Here is a 20682-nt window from a genome sequence, read left to right on the forward strand (position 1 = left end):
TTCATAATTGGACATCATACTTTTAAATATTACACTTTATTTCTATATATAGATCTCTCTTTCTCTGCCACTCTCCAGAAGGAGCTGCCATAGGTGACTGCCTAGTCTTGCCTGATGATTCAGCCACATAAAACACATCCCCCCCTTCTCAGTCCTTTCATGTACACACCATGGGCCGGATTCTATAAAGGGCGTGGCAAGTAGCACACGGCCAATTTACACACACTACTCACTTGAGTAATGAGTCAATTAGTGATAACTGGCTGATAACAACCAATTATCACTAATTGGCAATAATTGGAATTTACACACGCTTCTTTTTAGGTTTACTCTAAAAAAAAGGCGCAAGTAAATTCTAGCATGCATAGCTGAAAAGGGGGCACAGCCATGGGAGGAGTGTAGGCATGTCGGGGCGTCAATCAAATTTATGTGCAGTGTTATAGAATTCGGGGGAGCGCGCAAACATTTAGGTGCGGACATTTACACCAGGTTTTCAATGGCTTAAATGGTCACACCTATATATAGGCTGTTTCCCCCAGCCTATGCACTATTCTATAAACCGTATCTTACTGAAGATGTGGTTTATAAAATAGTGTTACGCGCATTGTTCCGACACACCTACATTTCAGCACTATATACAGAATCCGGCCCCATACTTCTCTGAATCCTGTTACACACAGGTATGTCACTCCTCACACATCTTACACACACATCACCCTGTTCCTTCTCAGAATGATCTTGGGCCTTCCCAAAACCACCACTGCAGCAGGTAGGATCATCTTTTAGCTAGGGTTACCTTGGTCTAATTTCTCTTTCTTAAGCTGATAACACTGGAAGCAGAGCTGTGAACCACACCTAGAGCAGCTCCAGTGAGTGTTAAAGAAACTGGTTCTACAGATGTCACAGATGTGCAGGTTGGGACGGTTCCTCCGCCAGGCAATTTCCCCTGTTGATACAAAGATACCACTTTTCATTAGTCATCCAGAACACTGCAACTACTTACAGAGGCTCAGCGCCCCCAGGTGCAAACGCTCATAAAAGACAATAAGTTATTTGTCAAAGTCCCTGTATGAATGAAGCCACCCCTTCCCTTACTTAAATGGGGTTTTGTGATGTCACAGGGTTTATGTTTTAGTTTATTAATGTGTTTGTCTATCTTGGATAATGTGAAATCAATTTAGCTGAGGAAAACTAATCTGTGTTTATTTTCCTTCACACTTCACACATGCAAAGAACCTGGCTCCATTCAGAATTCTAATGGCTGAAGATTTTTGGGAATGTAAAAGAGATTATAAAATAATAGAAAATTAGTGATTTTGTTTAGGTTTAGTTCACACATTTTTGCTTGCAAGTTAAGATAAATTACATCAGGCACAGTAGGCATTTCCATGCACTGTGAGGACTTACAATCTAAGGGCTAAATTTACTAACCTGTGTTAACATTTGTTATTTAACACAAGCCCATTATTCTCAATGGTGCCTATTTATTAACCCCCAAATTCTATAAAGGGTGCCTTAAGTTGTGCATGCTAGTTTGGCCACATGGCCAAATTATGCACACGTAGAAATAAAAGGTCCAAAAATTTCCACAAAAGTTCAACACAAGAGAGAAGCAAGTGGAAACACAGTTTCAAGAGATCAAGCCAGGATCAGGGGTGAGATGCTCCAAAAAACTTTATTGAGGACCCAACACGGTCCGTGTTTCGGTTTTTAAAAAAACCTTCATCAGGGGTCTCCCGGTGGAAGTGGTGGAGACGAAAACAATATCTGAATTGAAGAGAGCTTGGGACAAGTACACAGGATCTCTTTTGTTTTAGTAAGGGAGGGGGATGACGACGACACCATCCAACTAACGTTCCCTGCTCTTTTTAGTTCTAGCTCCAGTTCTCCTGTCGTTCAGTACAACAAATACGCCATTTGTTGTACTGAACGACAGGAGAACTGGAGCTAGAACTAAAAAGAGCAGGGAACGTTAGTTGGATGGTGTCGTCGTCATCCCCCTCCCTTACTAAAACAAAAGAGATCCTGTGTACTTGTCCCAAGCTCTCTTCAATTCAGATATTGTTTTCGTCTCCACCACTTCCACCGGGAGACCCCTGATGAAGGTTTTTTTAAAAACCGAAACACGGACCGTGTTGGGTCCTCAATAAAGTTTTTTGGAGCATCTCACCCCTGATCCTGGCTTGATCTCTTGAAACTGTGTTTCCACTTGCTTCTCTCTTGTGTCAAATTATGCACACAACTTAATTGATTAACAAGCCAATCAGCACTGATAATTGGTACTTAACCAATTAGCAGCGCTAAATGGCTTTAATTAGAATTTCTAGGCATATTCTATAGCATGGTGTGTGTAAATTCTAATGCATGCAGCTGAAAAGGGGCGTGGCAATGGGTGTGGAATGGGTGGGTTGTGGGCATTTCAAATACCTATGCTTATTAAGTATGTAATACACCCAATCTGTGCCTAAGTTAGGCACAGGTATTTAGGCCTGGTTTTAGGTGGTCTAAATGGGTGCGTCTAAATTTTAGTCGCAAAAATAGCGTGTGAGCATATTCTATATACTACACTTAACTGTAGGCATAGTTTATAGAATTACGCTATGCGCATGGTTTTTCAGCACCAATTTTTAAGGCGCCATTTATAGAATTTTGCCCTAAATCCATAGATCACATTAACACAGATTAATCAATGAGTCCCTAAATTTGTACCTGAAAGGAAAAAGGGTGAAATAAGTAGCCCCAAATTAAGAGGACACCAGCAGGACTTAAACTCAGGCTTTCCTGGTTTTCAGTTTGCTACTTCAACCATTAGGCTACTCCTCCACTGCGTGAAAATTACCTCTGCAGTACCTAAAAGTATTGCAAAAATGTTGCAGGGGTTCTCAACCCAGACAGTCAGGTTTTCAGGATGCTGCTTGTGCATGAGACATATTTGCATACAATGGAGGGAGTGCATGCCAATTTATCTCATGCATATGTTGAAAACAAGACTGGCTGGGTGTGTCCCAAAAGCTGGACTGAGAATCTGTGTTTTGGAGCAGTGTTTCTCAAGCCAGTTCTGGAGTAACCCCTAGCTTAACAGTACCGAACTGCAATCCCAGAAGACTGCACACCAGTCTGGTTTTTCAGGATATCCCTAATGAATATGTATTCAGATATATTTGCATTCAATGGCGACAGGCCATACAAATCTATATCATGCATATTTATTAGAGGTACCCTGAAAAACTGACTGGTTTGCAGCCCTCCAGGTCTGTAGTTTGACACCCTTGCCCTGGACAGTCTGATGTTCAAGGTATCTGCAATGAATGTACATGAGGTAGGTTTGCATACAATGGAGGCAGTGCATGCTAAATTATCTCATGCATATTCCTTGTGGATCAGGGGCGTAGCTACGGGTGGGCCCAGGCCCACCCAATCTCGGCTCAGGCCCACCACGTTTAAGCGCTGAAATGTGCACAGCTGAGCAGCCACTGCCTTTCTGTCTCGCAGCAGCGCCGGCCTGCTCAGCCACCTTCCACCTGCTTTTTAGTCTCTCAGACGGCACTGGCAGCTCTTCTGAGTCTGACTTCTGGTCCGCTTGACAAGCGCTACATAATTGTCATCCTGCGCCAATGTCTCGCCGCTGCACCTGCGCCGCTCTGGTTTGTTAAAAGCAAGCACAGCTGCACAGCACGCACCACGATGCACTGCCTGCTCCCCACAGTGTGCAAGGCACGATGGCGCTACGGTCGCATGTAGTGCCGCATGGGAAAGGCTGCTGCCAGCTCGGCTGTGTCGCGGGCTCAGCCTTTCCACAGTCACTCCATACTGTGCCTGCCTGCCTGCCAGCCAGTTCTAGATTTAGTCTTGGTGTGGGTGTCGGTTCTCGAATCGATCATCATCACAGCAACAGTAACAGTAGCAGTAGCACTCCCCGTGGCCCCACACAACACAGGTACAGGAGCCATGTGCAACTGCAAGCAGCAGCTGCCCAGCAGGTAACATATATTTTTTAATTTTTTTAACGTGTCATGTAATTGTACTCAAAATTCTGGCTGGAGGTGGTGGGCTTCTGGGTGGGGTAAGCACTTCACTGCCTACAGGGCAAAAAAGGTATATTTAATGGTTACATATACCTTTTTTTTTGCCCTAGGCAGTGAAGAGCCCACTCCCTCCCAGAAGCCCACCACCAGGCACCAGCCAGCATTATGATTACTCTTGTAATCAAAATGATGGCTCTGGTGGTGGGCTTTTGGTTGGGGGGTAGACTCTTTACTGCCTAGGGGGAAAACAAAAGTATATTTAATCATTAAATATATCCCTTTTGCCCTAGGCAATGAAAATCTGTTATCCGTAATCTGGTACAATCATTAGTACTCAGTCATCTAGATTACTGCAACTCACTCTACGCTGGTTGCAAAGAGCAAATACTCAAAAAACTCCAAACAGCCCAGAACACGGCAGCCAGACTCATATTTGGAAAATCAAAATACGAAAGTGCAAAACCCCTACGAGAGAAGCTACACTGGCTCCCACTCAAAGAACGCATCACGTTCAAAATATGTAGCCTAGTACATAAAATCATCCATGGCGATGCCCCAACTTACATGTCTGACCTGATAGACCTACCATCCAGGAATGCTAAAAAATCATCTCGCACATTCCTTAATCTTCATTTCCCCAACTGTAAAGGTCTAAAATATAAACTAATGCACGCATCAACCTTTTCCTATATGAGTACGCAATTCTGGAACGCACTGCCACGTAACCTAAAAGTGACCTATGAACTGACCAACTTCCGTAAACTACTAAAGACCCATCTCTTCGACAAGATATACCACAAAGACCAAAACATGTGATACTCTCAAATATATCCAGAAATGTTAACAATGCCTTCTATTATATTACTAACTTGTATTCCATTACCATGTAACCCAAAATCCTTATGTAACATCATATGTCTATTCTCTTCTCATTTCCACTATCCATGATGTATTGTAAGCCACATTGAGCCTGCAAAGAGGTGGGAAAATGTGGGATACAAATGCAATAAATAAATAAATAAAGCCCATCCCCACCTAGAAATTCACAAACAATAAATTTTAATAGTGCCCAGGACTCATACATATTGCCCACCCATATTCGCTCTGGGCCCACCCAAAATGTCAGGCCTGGCTACGACACTGTTGTGGATACCCTGAAAACCTGGCTGGCTGGGTGTGTCCTGAAGACTGGGTCAAGAACCCTCATTTTAAAGCATTGACTTATGTCCTCACTTCACCAGGATTAGTGTAAGAAGCCAGCAAAATCCAGGCAGTGGAGGAGTAACCTAGTGGCTAGAGTACTACTACTACTACTACTTAACATTTCTAGAGTGCTACTAGGGTTACGCAGCGCTGTACAAGTAGTGGGCTGCACATCAATGAAGCCAAGTTCATATTTCAAAGATGCTCCTTGTAATCTTGGGCAAGTCACTTAACCCTCGGCTGCCTCAGACACAAACTTAGATTGTAAACTAGGCTTGTCCATGTTCAGTCCTCAAGGGTTTCAAGTAGACCAGCTTTTCAGGATTCCCTAATGTGCATAAGAGAGATTTGCATACAATGGGTTTAGTGGGCATGTAAATCTCTCATGCATATTTATTAGGAATATCCTGAAAACCTGGACTGTTTGCAGCCCTTGAGCACTGAACTTGGACAAACCTGCTGTAAGCCCTCCAGAGACAGGAGGAATATGCCTTGTTACCAGAAGGTAACTTGCCTCAAACTACTGAGAAAGGCATGAACTAAAACTAAATCCATACACTGTGCTCTCCTTACAGAAGCAGCTGTCAAAATCTAGAACCTATAAAATGGAATCACTGCAAGACAATAAATAGTAAAGCTAAGAGCATCTTCCATTTCAGACCACGGAAACAGGATGCTGGGCTTGATGGACTTTTGGTCTGTCCCAGTGTGGCAATACTTATGTACTTATGACCACAAAGGCTTAACATGCCCTGGCTGACCCAGCTTGGGAAAGGGAGGGACTGTCAGGGTTACCTGGTAGACCATACCTGTATTACATTTGTCTGAATTTGCCTTTTCTCCCTGCCCCCCCCCCCCCCCACACACACATACAATTTCTATATAACATTTATTATTTTCTTTTCACTTTTCCAAGTAAAGTATCCATATATCCGCCTCATAGTAAAAGTTTCTTCTAGAAGGCTTGGGGGTCCCAGTTCTGACCTTGAACAGGACTGAGCCTCACCTAGGGTTACCATATGGCTCCAGAAAAAGGACACATTGATCCAGTCCGGGTATTGCTTCCACTGAAAGCAATGGAAGTAAAACTCAGACTGGCTCAATCTGTCCTCCTTTTTCTGGAGCTATATGGTAATCCTAGCCAGACCCATTGCATTCTGCCAGGTAGCAAAATCAGTAGTGTCCCTGTACACACCTGGCTCCCCCAGTACATAAGTACTCTTACCTCCGCTTGTGGCCCCCAACAATGCCTCCCGGTCCCTGCGCACCATCTCACAAAAGATGTCCCCCAGGGTGGAGAGCAGGTATCTGGCTGGGCTGGGACTTCGGCAGAGCTCTCTGGGCTTCATCTCTTTGAGACCATCACTGTCTGCTTCATTCAAGGTGGGCAAACCATCCACCCTCAGTTCTCCAGTGCAGCCCAATACCAATCTGCAGGCACAGAGCAAAACCAGCACCTACATGTTACTATAACTGAATGCAAGGAGCAAGACAATGAAACAAAGGGGGTAATTCTCTACAGGATGGTGCACACTACGTACGAATTCTACATCAGAAATTATGAGAGTAATTGATGTTATAAAATACTAGTATAAGTCTGCAGTTACATGCCTAACTATAGGCGTGAGCACTTACTCTAGCTCAATGAGTAGTGTAAATGCACATAACTGCTAGTATTCTAGAACCAGCCTGTAACTGCCTGACACGCCCCCAACCCACCCATGCCCCTCCCAGTGGTACGCTATGGACTTTGCGCGCACAATTTGTACAGTATTGACTAAGGGCAATAAATACCGCTCAAAACAAATGTGGTGCTAAGCACTATTCTATAAAGGACACACACACTTCATAGAACAGTGCGTAGTGGCAATTTCCACGCCTAACTCTGAGTACCAGACTTATGCCTGCTGAAACCTGGTATAAATGCTGGCTCCCAAGTTAGGTGAACTTCCCAAGTATCTATAACTATGAACATTTCAGAGCGCCCCTGACATTCCCCTGGCCACACCTGTTTTGGGGATACTGTCTTTTGCAACAGTGCGCAGCCAGATGTGTGCACAAATTTTAATGAGTGCCCATGAACATCAATAATTGGTTGTTGGCACCCAATTATTGATGGTAAAGAGCTTGTTAATCAATTCATTTGCACACACATCTCAGCAGTGCACCCAAATTTGGACGTCATATATAGAATCAGGGGTGTTAAATTGTGTTCACAAGTTTATAGAATTAGGGGGAAAGTGTGCACCACTTACTAGTCACCTCTGTATCCGTACTTGTATTCACATTTCACAGCCATACGTGTGCAGTCACACACACATATACATGTATCTGCACACTTATACATGCACTGGCACAGGTCCATATGTGTGCTTGCACAGTTGCATGTAAACACATACACATATCTGATATTCTGAATGTTTTCTCTCTATACTTGATTGCTTCATTCTTAATTGCTTAATTCTATTATGCTATTCATGTTCTTTATGTAATATCAATGTTCTTTATGTAATACCAATTGTATCTTGTACTCTGGAATGGCAAATGCCATGATGGAGCATTGTAAGCCACATTGAGCCGGCAAACAGGTGGGAAAATGTGGGATAAAATGAAACAAACAAACAAACAAACAAACAAATAAATAAATACATAAATAAATATCCACACTACTTTTGGTCCAGGCAAAAACTGGATTTTCTATAGGCTGTTATAGCCAATGGGAGAGAAGGCCAGTGCTTGTGTACAGTCTCATAGCTCTTCTGCTTGTCAAAATATAAGACCACACATTTGGCAAAGAATTCACAATAGTGGCGCAAAAGCAGTCACAAATTCCATATTTCACATACCACTCCATACAGAGAGTGCTCTAGAATAAGAGTATGCAATGGTGTCTCCAAGACTGCTGTGGGATTACAGAATGTGAGGGTGTCTCTCAGAGTGCTCTAGAATCAAGACTACTCTGGAATTATAGAATTTGAGGGTGTCTCTGAAAGTGCTCTGGGATTACAGAATATGAGAGTGTCTCTGAGAGTGCTCTAGAATCAAGACTGCTCTGGGATTATAGAATGTGAGGGTGTCTCTGAAAGTGCTCTGGGATTACAGAATGTGAGAGTGTCTCTAAGAGTGCTCTAGAGTCAAGACTACTCTGGGATTATGGAATGTGAGGGTATTTCTGAAAGTGCTCTGGGATTACAGAATATGGGGGTGTCTCTGAGAGAGATCTAGAATTCACAATAGCAGTGCAAATGCAGTCACAAATTCCATATTTCACATACCACTCCAAACACAGAGTGCTTTGGAATCATGGTCTGTGATGGTATCTCCAAGATTGTGCTGGGATTACAGAATGTGAGGGTGTTTCTGAAAGTGCTCTGGGGTTACAGAATGTGAGGGTGTCTCTGGGATTATAACTTGTGAGGATGTTTCAGAGAGTGCTCTGGATCATGACATGTGATGGTGTCTCCAAGGGCATTCTGGGATTACAGAATGTGAGGGTGTCTCTGAGATTACAACATGCAGGAGTCTCTTGACAGCATTCTGGGGTGTGAGGGTTTCTGAGTGCACACAGATAACCTTGGCACAAATTTGGAGAGAATTTAAGAAGGCAAATGAACACACCTGCGGAAATGTAAAAACCTGCAAAGATTCTCTGCAGGGGTCTCTTCTCTCCCATGACTCCCAGCCTCACACCTGCAACACCTCTCAATATTGCTAGGGAGTGCTGAACAGGGAACACTCTGAAGGGATGTGGCACCTTGTTTCTCCTGGGAAGTTTCTCTGCACATTTGGACACCTGAAAAAAATAAACATTTAGTTTTAGCTCACTTCATTTAATAGTCAAACTACCTCAGTGACAACACACTCACCTGTACCAGATGTTTCTGGGGCAGGCAGACAGAAATTCCCTGAACTGAAGCAAGATCTGAACTGGGTTACAGCAACAGTGAATGCACAGATGCCAAGTCTCACTCATTAGGAGTATGTCACACTCATTTGAAAGCTCTCTCACTCTCACACTCTTTGAGCCCTATTTCTCACTCATCAGAGCTTCAGTATCAGTACATTGATCCAGCGGCGTACCAAGGGCGGGGCGTTGGGGGCGGTCCGCCTCGGGTGCACGCCGCTGGAGGGATGCAGAGAGCAGCCGCGCGCCTGTCAGCTCCGCTGGTTCCCTGCTCCCTCTGCCCCGGGAGTGAACTGATCCCACTCTGCAACACATCCCCAGCCTTGCAGTCTGCCTCCCAATCCTCCTCTCTCAGTCTGCTTCCTACTCAGTGTCTCAGCTTCAAATATGCCCCCAATCCAACCTCTCCCACCGTACTGCACCTCTATACCATCCTCAACCCTATACCATACTGTATCTCTATAGCACCCTTAATCCTATACTATATTGCAGCTCTATACCACCATCAGCCCTATATGATATTACAGCTCTATACCACTCTCATCTCTTTTACTGTACTGTACCTCTATACCATCCTCAACCCTTTACCATACTGCACCTCTATACCATCCGCAGGCCTATACTGTACAACAGTCCTGTGGTAGTCTCAGCTCTACAGCATGTACTGTCCTGCACCTCAATACCATCCTCAGCCCTTTACTATACTGCACCCCTATATCACCCTCAACCCTATACCATACTGCACCTCTATACAACTCTCAACCCTATACCATACTGTACCTTTATACCACCCTCAACCCTATACCATACTTCACCTTTATACCACCCTCAACCCTATACCACTCTGCACCTTTATACCACTCAACCCTATACCATACTGCATCCCTATACCACCGCAAACCCTACACCATACTGTAACTTTATACCATCCTTATGCCTGTACTGTACCACAGCCTTGTGCTAGCCTCAGCCCTACACCATGCTTCTGTACTGTACTGCAGCTTTAATACCATCCTCAGCCCTACACCATACTGCACTTATCATCCCCAGCCTTTTACCATACTGCACCTCTATACCATCCTCAATCTTTTGCCATACTGTACCTCTATACCACTTTCAGGCTTATATTGTACCATAGCCCTGTGCTATCCTCAGCCCTACACCCTACGAACCTTTTCCGGAGGTGCGAAGGCGGTAGAACGAGAGGACATGAAATGAGATTGAAGGGGGGCAGACTCAAGAAAAATGTCAGGAAGTATTTTTTCATGGAGAGAGTAGTGGATGCTTGGAATGCCCATATGAAAACGGTAACAGAATTCAAACACGCGTGGGATAAACATAAAGGAATCCTGTTCAGAAGGAATGGATCCTAAGGAGCTTAGCCGAGATTGGGTGGCAGAGCCGGTGGCGGGAGGCGGGGATAGTGCTGGGCAGACTTATACAGTCTGTGCCAGAGCCGGTGGTGGGAGGCGGGGCTGGTGGTTGGGAGGCGGGGATAGTGCTGGGCAGACTTACACGGTCTGTGCCCTGAAAAGGACAGATACAAATCAAGGTAAGGTACACACAAAAAGTAGCACATATGAGTTTATCTTGTTGAGCAGACTGGATGGGCCATGCAGGTCTTTTTCTGCCGTCATTTACTATGTTACTATGTTTACTATGCTGCAGGTCTGTACCATACTTCAATACCATACTTTGTACTATACTGCAGCTCTATACCATCCTCAGACCTGTACTGTACCACAGCCCTGTGATATCCTTGGCCCTATAGAGTACTTATTTATATATCTGATTTATATTCTGCCTAAAAAACCTAAGTGGAATACAATAAAAATACACAAATCAAAAACAAACATAAAAACAAAACACATCAAAAAAATAATAAAAGTGTGCTAAACATATCTAGTGATACTCCGGCCATACTCTGCTTCAACCCCCAGGTTGTGCCAGCAAAAACAAATGGACTTTAAAAGTTTCTCAGACAGACTGCCCTAAATCCTTACAAAGACAAAGATTTCCAGGCAAAGGGTTCCATAGGCGTGGCCCTACAATCAAAAAGGCAGTTGCCCTTCAGGCTGATATTCAAAGTGATTTAAGTAGGCAGGAGTTTCTCCTGTTCACTTAAATAGCTTCCCACCACCTAACCAGGGATATTCAGCAGCACTTAACCGGAAAAGGGCCACTGAGAATCCCCTGAGACCTCCCAAACCAAAAGTGGGCCGGTCAAGGGTGGCACTGGGGAGAAGCTGTCCTAAATAAGGCCGCTTAGCTATGTGGGTACCGGCTCTGAATATCAGGCCAGTACCTGCATAACTTGTTTTATATATTAAAAAAAGCCCCCAAGCTCTCTCCCACCCCCTCTGACAATGTCCCCTCTTTCCCTCCTTTCCTCCCCAGCCTGAATTAAGACCCCACCGCAAGATCCCCCATCCCTGCCTCCCTCCAACTGTGAAGGTAAGCCCCCAGGCTTACCTACATTCCTAGTGGTCCAACGGGGTTGTTGGGGGAGCAGGAGCACAGTCCCCTCGCTCCTACCCTTTGCGGCACCTCTGTAAAATGGCTGCTGCGACCTCATGGCAAGTATTTTACAGAGGCGCCTCAAGGGGCAGGAGTGAGGGGGCTGCACTTCTGCTCCCAACGACCCCACTGGATCACCAGGGATGTAGATAAGCCTGGGGGCTTACTGTCACAGGTGGGGGGGTCTTAATGTGGGCTGGGGAGGGAAGGAGGAGACATTGGTGTGGGGGGGGGGGGCGATATGGGGCTCAGGGGCTTTTTTTTAAGTTATGTGGCCTGGACCCAATATTTAGCTGGGGCCGCATAACTTCCGGCAGCCTGTCCACCCCAAATTATCCCCCAATATTCAGTGCCAGTGCCCGGACATGGTCCGGCACTGAATATTAGGGGATAATTTATCTGGCGACACTCAGCATTTAAAAAAATGCTGACTGCCACCTGCTGAATATTGGGGGGGGGGGGGGGGGGGGGGGGGGGGGTTCATGTCTATATTGTACTGCAGCCCTGGACAACCCTCAACCCTTATACCATATATCAGCCATGTGCCACCCTAATGTTGCTATTTTGAATTGTTTTATTATTATTATTATAGTGTAAGTCACCCAGGGTCCTTTTTTGGATGACATATAAATGTGAAAAAAGAACAGAATGCCATTCTACTGATATGTACTACTCTCAGCCTTATACTAAAAAGCAGCCCTGCATCATCCACAGACAGGTACCATCCACAGCCCTATACCATACCACAATTAGGGACCACCCTGAACCTTATACCATAATGCAACCAGGGACCAGCCTTACCCCTTATACAGTACCACAGCCCTGGACCACCCTCAACCCTACACAGTACCACAAGACAGCTCTATACCATACTGTGACCCTGGACTACTCTCAACTCTATACCACAGTCCTGGACCCCCTCAGCCCTACACAGTACCACAGGATAGCCTTATAACTTACCACAACCCTGGATTACTCTCAAGACTGTACCATACCATACCCCAGCCCTGGGCCACCCACAGCACTATATCATACCACACTCCTGTGCCACCCTCAGCCTTCTACTATACTATAGCTCTATATCATATTTCAGCCTTATACCACCTTTAGTTTTCTGTTTCCAGCCTTTACCGGCACCCACCTGTGTCTTCTTGTCTAATTTTGCCTCTCTGTACATGGCTGTCCCCAGAGTCTGGATTGATTCTAGACAAATGAGTGTCTTTAGGCTCAGCTCTCTGGCATGGGGCATCATCACTTTGTCCATGGTGTGTTATTCTGAAGCTCCTCTTTGCTGACTGAGAAGCTCTCAGCTCTTTGCCATGTGTTCGTTTAGTGGCCTGTTTCTGGGAGAAACCTCCAGCCTTTTCTGCACTTTCCAGCATGTCTCTTTTCAGAGTCTTGAGCTCTGGAGCCACATTGGCTGTCTCGCTGCTGCCAGCCTGTCTGTCCCCATTGCAGCTGGCATGGTAATTGTAGTGCCTGCTTAGCCAGGTGTTCTTTAGCTTTGTGTGGTTATACGGTGGGCACATCAGCACAGATAATGTCCCTACTTTGTTGTCTTGTCCCAGTTTAGATTCTGATTCCGTAGTGGCCATTCTAGAACTGCTAGCACAATGGCTATGACTGCTACAATTATTTGAACACACCAGATTCCGGTAGGGTCTCTGACACTCCCAGGAAGATCCATTGTTCATGGAGTTCTGGCAGAGTTCTCCTGCTGAGGTGTTGGTGGGGTTATGGTTCTGAGTAGGCTGAGGAGAGAAGGAATCCTGTTCTGCTGCTTGGGACCCTGGTTCCATGCTTGGGTGGCTCGTACTGCTATTTTGACTCTCTTCTCTGGAATCTGCACCAATGGCCACTGAGGGATCCACAGGAAGGGAGCTGGCTGGCCAGAAACCTGCTGGCCTTTCTGTGCTCTGCTTCACTAAAACCAGTGGCCGATTAATTTGCATACAATTAGACACGTCTTTACCATGAGCTACTGATGTCCTGACATCTATGTTCAGACCCCCAGTTTTCCAGCTGGGGTCACGTTTCAGCTCTGGATACAATAATCTCTCCATTTGGTTATCCTGAAGTAGCTTTAAACTGCCCATTGCAGAGGATGGGCACCTGTTGAGGAGCACGGGCTGGAGTCTGGGGGACAAAACTGTTGGGTCTTTAACCAGAAAATGAAAACCAGCATCTTTTCGGTGAAGAACCGCCTGGAAAGAAAGTAATCCAAGAAAGAAAGTGAGTTAGTTGAGTCCCATGTATTTGCTGTAAGTCCTAGAGAGATTTATGACATTACTACCGGTCAAGTGATTCCCAACTCAGATGCATAAAGGACCAAACCTGTAGAATAGCCAGGCTGGTGTGTACCAGGGTCTACGGTTCATTATTTTAATTTTGAAATGTGGTCTCTTAAATACCAAGAAAATCAACTACAACTGACAAGGCATGTGTGTCCAACGGGTGCTCCTCATATAAAGATTGATAATTAAGTGACTGGTGAAGGGAATCCTACAGCAACACATCTCATGGCCAGAAAAGAGACCCCCTCCCCCCCCCCCCCCCCCCCGATATTCAGCCAGCGGCAGGCAGCACGGTTAGCTGCTTCCACTGGTGCTGACCCTGGATATTTAATGCTGAGCTGTTTCCGGTGACCGGCATTGAATATCCGGGGCTTTTTTTGGATGGCTATGTGAAAATTCAGTGCTGGCCAGTTAAGTTAATAGCAGGCAAAGATAGAACTGCTATTTATGTGGTCCAATTTGCCTACTAAATTTAGCCGGCCAGAACTTGAATATTCATGGATTTAGCCAGCTATATCGCACAATATAGAAAGCTGGCCTCTATGTGCTAAGCACTAATATTCAGCTGTCTCAAGCTGCATATTAATGCTTAGCCAACTAAGTGTTATTTAACCAGCCAGGAGCTGATCCTAGCCAGTTAAATGGCACTGATTATTAGGCACGCAGTGGCTACTATGAGCAATGGGAAATCACAGGTGGCTCACGCTAACTCTAACTTCCCCAAAGGTAACTTCCATCTCATTGCATATGGGACCAAATTCTATAAATGACACCTAAACAATTGGCACTGAGAAAAACTGTACTTAGCGCTATTCTATAAACCTCACCTAAAGTTAGGCACGGATTATAGAATTTACATAGTACCTGTCCCATGACTAAAATTTAGGCATGACCATTTACACCAGTGAAATCAAAAGCTGGATACTGAGGAATAAATTGCAATTGAATGCATCTAAAACAAAATTTCTTTGGATTCAGTGGAATAACTGTAAATTCTCCCATCCATCTTTATTGTGGGAAAAGACTACTATAGTAACTAAGGACCAGGTTCGTAGTCTGGGTGTACTTTTGGATCAGGGATTAACTTTTGATAACCATATTTCTCAATTGGTCTCTTCTTTTTTTTTTTATTATCTGCACTAATTGCGTAAGATTCGAGGTTACTTCTCCTGAGTCAGATTTTGCCCAATTGTTGTTTGATATGTAATCTCAGGCATCAATTATTCTTACACACTGTTTGTGGGGTTGCATTTTAAGAGAGTGAAGAGGCTTCAGTGGGTTCAGAATTTGGCAAGTCGGCTTTTGAAAAATTTCGATCATGCTTCACCCTATTGTTACACTGGCTTCCTATCAGTAAACGGTGTATTTTTAAGATGTTGATATTAGCTTTTAAGGTTTTTCATCATATGGTTCCAATTTATGTGTCTAAAAAGCTACCAATATATACACCAAACCAGTTGTTACGCTCTCAGTGTGAGAGATGTTTTCTTTTACCTTCTGCAAGATTTTTCCAGCTGGAATGTGCTCCTTCATGAGCTTTTCCTTATTCATTGGTTTGGTTATGGAATAAGCTGTTTCCTGCAGTGAGATCCATTAATGATCATTTAAGTTCGGAAAGGCTGTAAAAACTCACTTGTTTTAATGAGTTTTGATGGACTGTTTAATTGTTCAGCTGATAGACTGGCTTAATTGATTTTATGTGTGTGTTTACTGTGTATAATTGATCATAAATTGTATGGATTATGTTTTTTATGCATGTAAGTACAAGTCAAACAGAGAGGGTAACCAGCATACTTAAAAAGTACACAAACAAAAAAGCAACATTGGGCTTTCAAGACTGAGACAACAAGAGTGTTTTATTAGTAAATGACCCAGTGTTGCTTTTTTGTTTGTGTACTTTTTATGGATGTAATCCATGTAAATCATTCTGGGCATAGTTGATAGTGATAGGACGGGCTATAAAATCAAATAAGTATAAAACAAACCTGGTGTAAATGCCTGCACCCAACTTAGGCACATATCAGGCATATTCTCTAACACTGTGTGTAATTTTTAGGAATGCCCATGACTCGCCCATGATCTCCCATAGCCATGCCCCCCTTTGTGATCTGCGCATCAGAATTTATATGAACCACTTTACAGAATATGCTTAGAAAGTTGTGCACGTAAATTCTAATTAGTGCCAATAATTGCTTGTTAAGCAATTATGCGGCAAATCGGCTACACGCACTGATTTGCATGCGCAACTTTAGTCACCATTTATAAAATCCGGTGGTAAATGCAGGAAAGAAGTACAAGACTGCATCTGAAAATATAACACTGCTACAAAGAAACCCGGTATTAGGCACACTGGGGTCCAGGAAAGAAGATGGGTCTCCACTTACTCTCCTACCTCCATCCTCTCTTCCACCACCATCACCACACCACCATTCCAAGTCTCTCCCCGTTCACTTAAGTGATCCTGGGTCCTACAAGACCATGTGGCTGGTGTCATTCATACCACAAAACTAGTTCTGTACTGCAAGCGGATGGTGGAGTGTAAATGATTTGGGGCAGATGAAGCAGTAGCACTGCCCTGAATGCCACTGCCACCTTCCAACCGAGTATCAAGGAAAAGAAAGAGCAGTTAGTGGGGATCAAGGCTGAAGGAGAGGGAAAGAAAGGACAGGAGAGAGAGAGTGTGTCTCCTTTTAAGTCTTTGCTGGTGGTCACAAGCCCCATAATGCAGCAATAACATAATAATAATAAAAAAGTAGATGATGGCAGAAATAGACCAATGGCCCATGCAGTCTATCCAGTTATTATGGTTCCATGCTGTTAAAGATGCATCCCAGTTGCCAGCCATAGTTTGTGGCAGCTTAGAATTTATCACCTCTTATCCAGTCACTTTTTAATGTCTTTTCTGTTTGTATTCCATCTTCTTGGGCAAATATACATACAAGATCCTCCACTTGTTCACACCCAGCACCTCCTCCCTTTGCAAATCTATCCAGAAAGCATCTAATAATCTAAGGGGTCCTTTTTACTAAGCTGCAATAAGCTCTAATGTGTACTTGATGCAGGAACAGTGCCCTAAGGCATTCTGCATTAGTTTTGCCATTTGCATGTGTTTTGGTTTTTTTTTTATTTTTGTAGGGGGGGGGGGGGAGTCAGGGATGGAGAATGGGTGTGTGCTAACTGAATAATGCGTCCATAACGTGAGAACCCTTAGCACTTCCTAAATGGCAGGCAGTAAATAGTCACACATTAATTTTTTTAACTGGTCACGTGCTAATGCTAACATTAGTTAGTGCACAGCCACATATTCAACAAATAGAAAAAGAAAAGTCTCCTTTGACGGCCATGTTAGAAATGGGCTTAGCACACAGGGAAGTCCTAGAATGTACTAAAGCCCATTTACTAGCACAGCTTAGTAAAAGGGCCCCTAAGTAGCCAGTGATACCAGTTGTCCAAACATATGGCCTCCTAGATCCCACCAGATGAAACACTTACGTCAATTTTGCTTGACTATTGAGTCTTTTTTATATTGTGCTGCTCCTCATATATGTATTATTAGGTTATTTTTATCCATTTTTATTCATTTGCATCCTGTTTTAGCCTCATTATTATTTTTATATTCTCACTTGCAGTCTGACAGATTTTATTATTTATTTATTTATTTCTTTAACCATGTCACTATTTTAACTGTATTTGAATATTTGCGTTTTATGATATTTCTTATTTTGTTTATCATACATTTTTTTTGAAACATGGCCCGTGTTGAGTCTCTGTTTGGTGCAAATATAGGTGTTTTTCTGAACGATTCCTGCATTAAAGCTTTTGTGGGACCTTCCCTGCATTGTAGCTTGTGTTGCATTCTCTACTTTTCTCCTAGATCCCCCCCCCCCCCCCCACCATCAACCTGCTGCATTATTGCTATTCTAGTGCAATAAGGGATCACTAACAATAAACAGCTTTATTTATTTAATTAAAGCATTTGATATAGCGCTTTTGATTCCACAGACATCTAGGTGGTCATACAATAAAAAGGGGTTCATAAATCATAAACACCTAACATATAAACACACACACATTATAGACTACTAGTAAAAAAGGCCTTTTCTGTAGGCAAGGAAACGGGCCTTAGGCAGGCAATTCCCCCCCCCCCCCCCGCGCTATGGCCCCCTCGAAACCCACCCCCTCCCGCGAACCTGTCGATCCCCCCCCTGGAACGCCGAAAACTGCCGCCACCGCCGCCGTTGTTGTGCTACCTTCCCTTCCCGTAGGTTCTTCAATCATCTTGTCTGGAAGTTCCTATGCGTGCGTCTGACGTCAGACGCACGGCGTTAAACTTTCTAAGAAGATGATTGAAGAACCTACGGGAAGGGAAGGTAGCACAACAACGGCGGCAGCGGTGGCAGCAGTTTTCGGCGTTCCGGGGGGGGGGGATCGACAGGTTCACGGGAGGGGGTGGGTTTCGAGGGGGCCATAGCGCGGGGGGTGACAGCTGATTCCGAGGCAGTAGGAGGAGTAGGGAAACATGCTGCGCGTGTTTCCCTACTCCTCCCCTTGCCTTGGAATCAGCTGTGTTGACGTCAGTGACGTCCGTGCATGTCTGCCTCGCAGACCACTTGCAGCCAGGGAGCCACGGTCCCAAGCATAGAACGCTGGAGGTGAGAATTATTATATAGGATTAGTTGGTTAAAAGAAAACTAGGAATATGAAATAATTATTTAAAAAATAGATGATAAACTAGGAGTAAGAAATTGCAGTTATTAAAAAATAGCAAGATAGGATGTTAGTAAAAATGTTTAAGGCCTGGGCTTGTTTTCCTTAGCTTTTTTTGTTTTTACCTTTTCATTTCCTTTTGGTCTACATTTTTAAAGCTTTTACTGTCTCTGTTCTCCCCTTCCTATCCTGCCAGATTCTTTTCCTCCTCTACCCTCCCCACTCACTTCTTGCGTCCATCTAGCTGCTCTTCTTGCCTCTGTCTGAATCCATGGTTCAACCCAGGGAAAAACTCAGGCTGCAGCATCTCTATCTGCACCTGAAATAGCCCATATGTCCCACAATAAGCCACATTTTTTTCTGGACTAGACTAGCTGTCCACAGCAGCTGTACCTCTTTCCAGGTGCAGCCAACTCCAGACACTTGGAGCCTCGGTGTCAGTAACATCATTCTGTTTCACTCAGGATTCCCTAATTGTGTTAGGTGCCCATGGAATTACCCTGGTTGTCCCTTCATAATACTAGTGTTAGGATCAGATGTACTAAAAGGCAATTAAGACAAGGAAATATTAAGTTAAGCTCTCCGTTTCCAGATGGCTGAACACAAAGGGCATGGATATTGTCTATAAACATTCCTGCTGTAATATCTTGTCTAAATTTTAATTCTGAAATCCTGGCATCTCTAAATTAAAGATCCCCGTTTTACATTTTACTATGTTTCTCAACTAGTACACTGAACAATGCTCTCTGATACCTACTGTATGTGATGGGGAAATTGTGGGTGTTAGGATTCTCAGAATGAAGTGATGGAGACGTCCATGCACCTAGTTCTCACCTTCTTTCTAGAGCTGAAGCAATTCTCATGTACTGCTGGAATCCTTCCTCCATGATAAGATCCTTGATAATTGTGATGACTCCATGTTGGCAAGTGCCAATTAGGTTTGGTGAAGGAGGCCTCCCCCAAAGCTGAAGGGGCCTTTTGCTCATGAGGGGGAATAAAAGGGGCTAAGGTAGGAGGATATGTTGACTTAACCAAACTGTTTGCTGGGTTTATAGAGGGCACAGAGACTGCCTGCCTGTCAAACAGCTTGGACTCTATCAGAAAAGGGCAGGAAGGGTTCAAGGGGTATAAAGTAGAATGATCTTGTACATTGTCCAGCACTGAGTGAGAGGCAGGAGATGCTTCTTGCTTTGATGCCCCCTGGGACAGGCCGGCATTGGTAGCATTCGGATCTTGTAAGCCAGATAAGGGAAGAAGAGAAAGGAAAGCATGGCCATACCGGGCAGGCCTGCCTTCAACCCACGTGCCTGAAAGTCCTTCTTTGTTTCTCTGTACCCATTTCTTATTTGCTTCTCCATGCTTGCTTCTGAGGTGAGACTGGAGCTCCAGAGAGTCAGGTCTTGTTTCACTCAGACTATTTCTTCTATTTTGTGAAAGTGGTGAGGGAATGTCTCTGACTTTGGTTTCCAATCGCTTGCTACAGTCTTCCATTATCCTGCCAATAACTGGAGGATGCAAATGGTCCAGATTTATTGGTGGCCCTTCATGATGGTGTCTTGGATTGGGAGACCTAGTTCTATCAGCTTCCACCCACAAAGTTGAAGACTTCTCTGGGTAGGGCAACTCTGGCAGAGTGGATTCAGATGTCGACATGAATGTATTTGTCAGCCTTTCTCCAGCTATGCCTGCCTCAGAAAGATTTCCCAGCCTGTCATCAGTCAAGATGCCAATATCATCAGCCCCTAGGATCCTTTCAGCCAATATCAAAGAGGTTTCCCTAAGTCCTTTATTCCCTTTCAGTGGAGTAAACGCACTTTCTGTGTCCATTTCTTTCTTCTTCTCATGTGGTACAGATCTTCTAACTTGAGGCACTGTAACCTGTTTTAAAATACAACCAGAGCATCATCTGTAGGAGAACCATAACATACTCAATAGCAGAACATAAACCATGACAGCATTCAGGCAACAATTTTTTCTTCTGAACATGTAGATTCTACAATAACATGATAGGGCAGGCAATACAAAACATTCC

The 20682-nt window shown here is 44.2% G+C and overlaps 1 protein-coding gene across 4 annotated transcripts in view; it reads right to left on the reverse strand.

Annotated features, from left to right (window-relative positions):
- HR (HR lysine demethylase and nuclear receptor corepressor) overlaps nucleotides 1-20682 on the reverse strand; it is a 128691-nt gene that overhangs the window by 42682 nt on the left and 65327 nt on the right. For all 4 annotated transcript variants that reach the window (XM_030201995.1, XM_030201996.1, XM_030201997.1 and 1 more), the window contains exons 2-6: nucleotides 19485-20528; nucleotides 12791-13853; nucleotides 8847-9021; nucleotides 6454-6659; nucleotides 797-946 (exon numbers count right to left, since the gene is read on the reverse strand). In XM_030201995.1, coding sequence (XP_030057855.1) covers nucleotides 797-946; nucleotides 6454-6659; nucleotides 8847-9021; nucleotides 12791-13853; nucleotides 19485-20477 — 2587 coding nt within the window. In that variant the 5' untranslated portion in view covers nucleotides 20478-20528. The remainder of the gene's footprint in view (nucleotides 1-796; nucleotides 947-6453; nucleotides 6660-8846; nucleotides 9022-12790; nucleotides 13854-19484; nucleotides 20529-20682) is intronic.

The sequence above is a fragment of the Microcaecilia unicolor genome, chromosome 4 (genome assembly GCF_901765095.1).
Source record: "Microcaecilia unicolor chromosome 4, aMicUni1.1, whole genome shotgun sequence".
NCBI classification, from domain to species: Eukaryota; Metazoa; Chordata; class Amphibia; order Gymnophiona; family Siphonopidae; genus Microcaecilia; species Microcaecilia unicolor.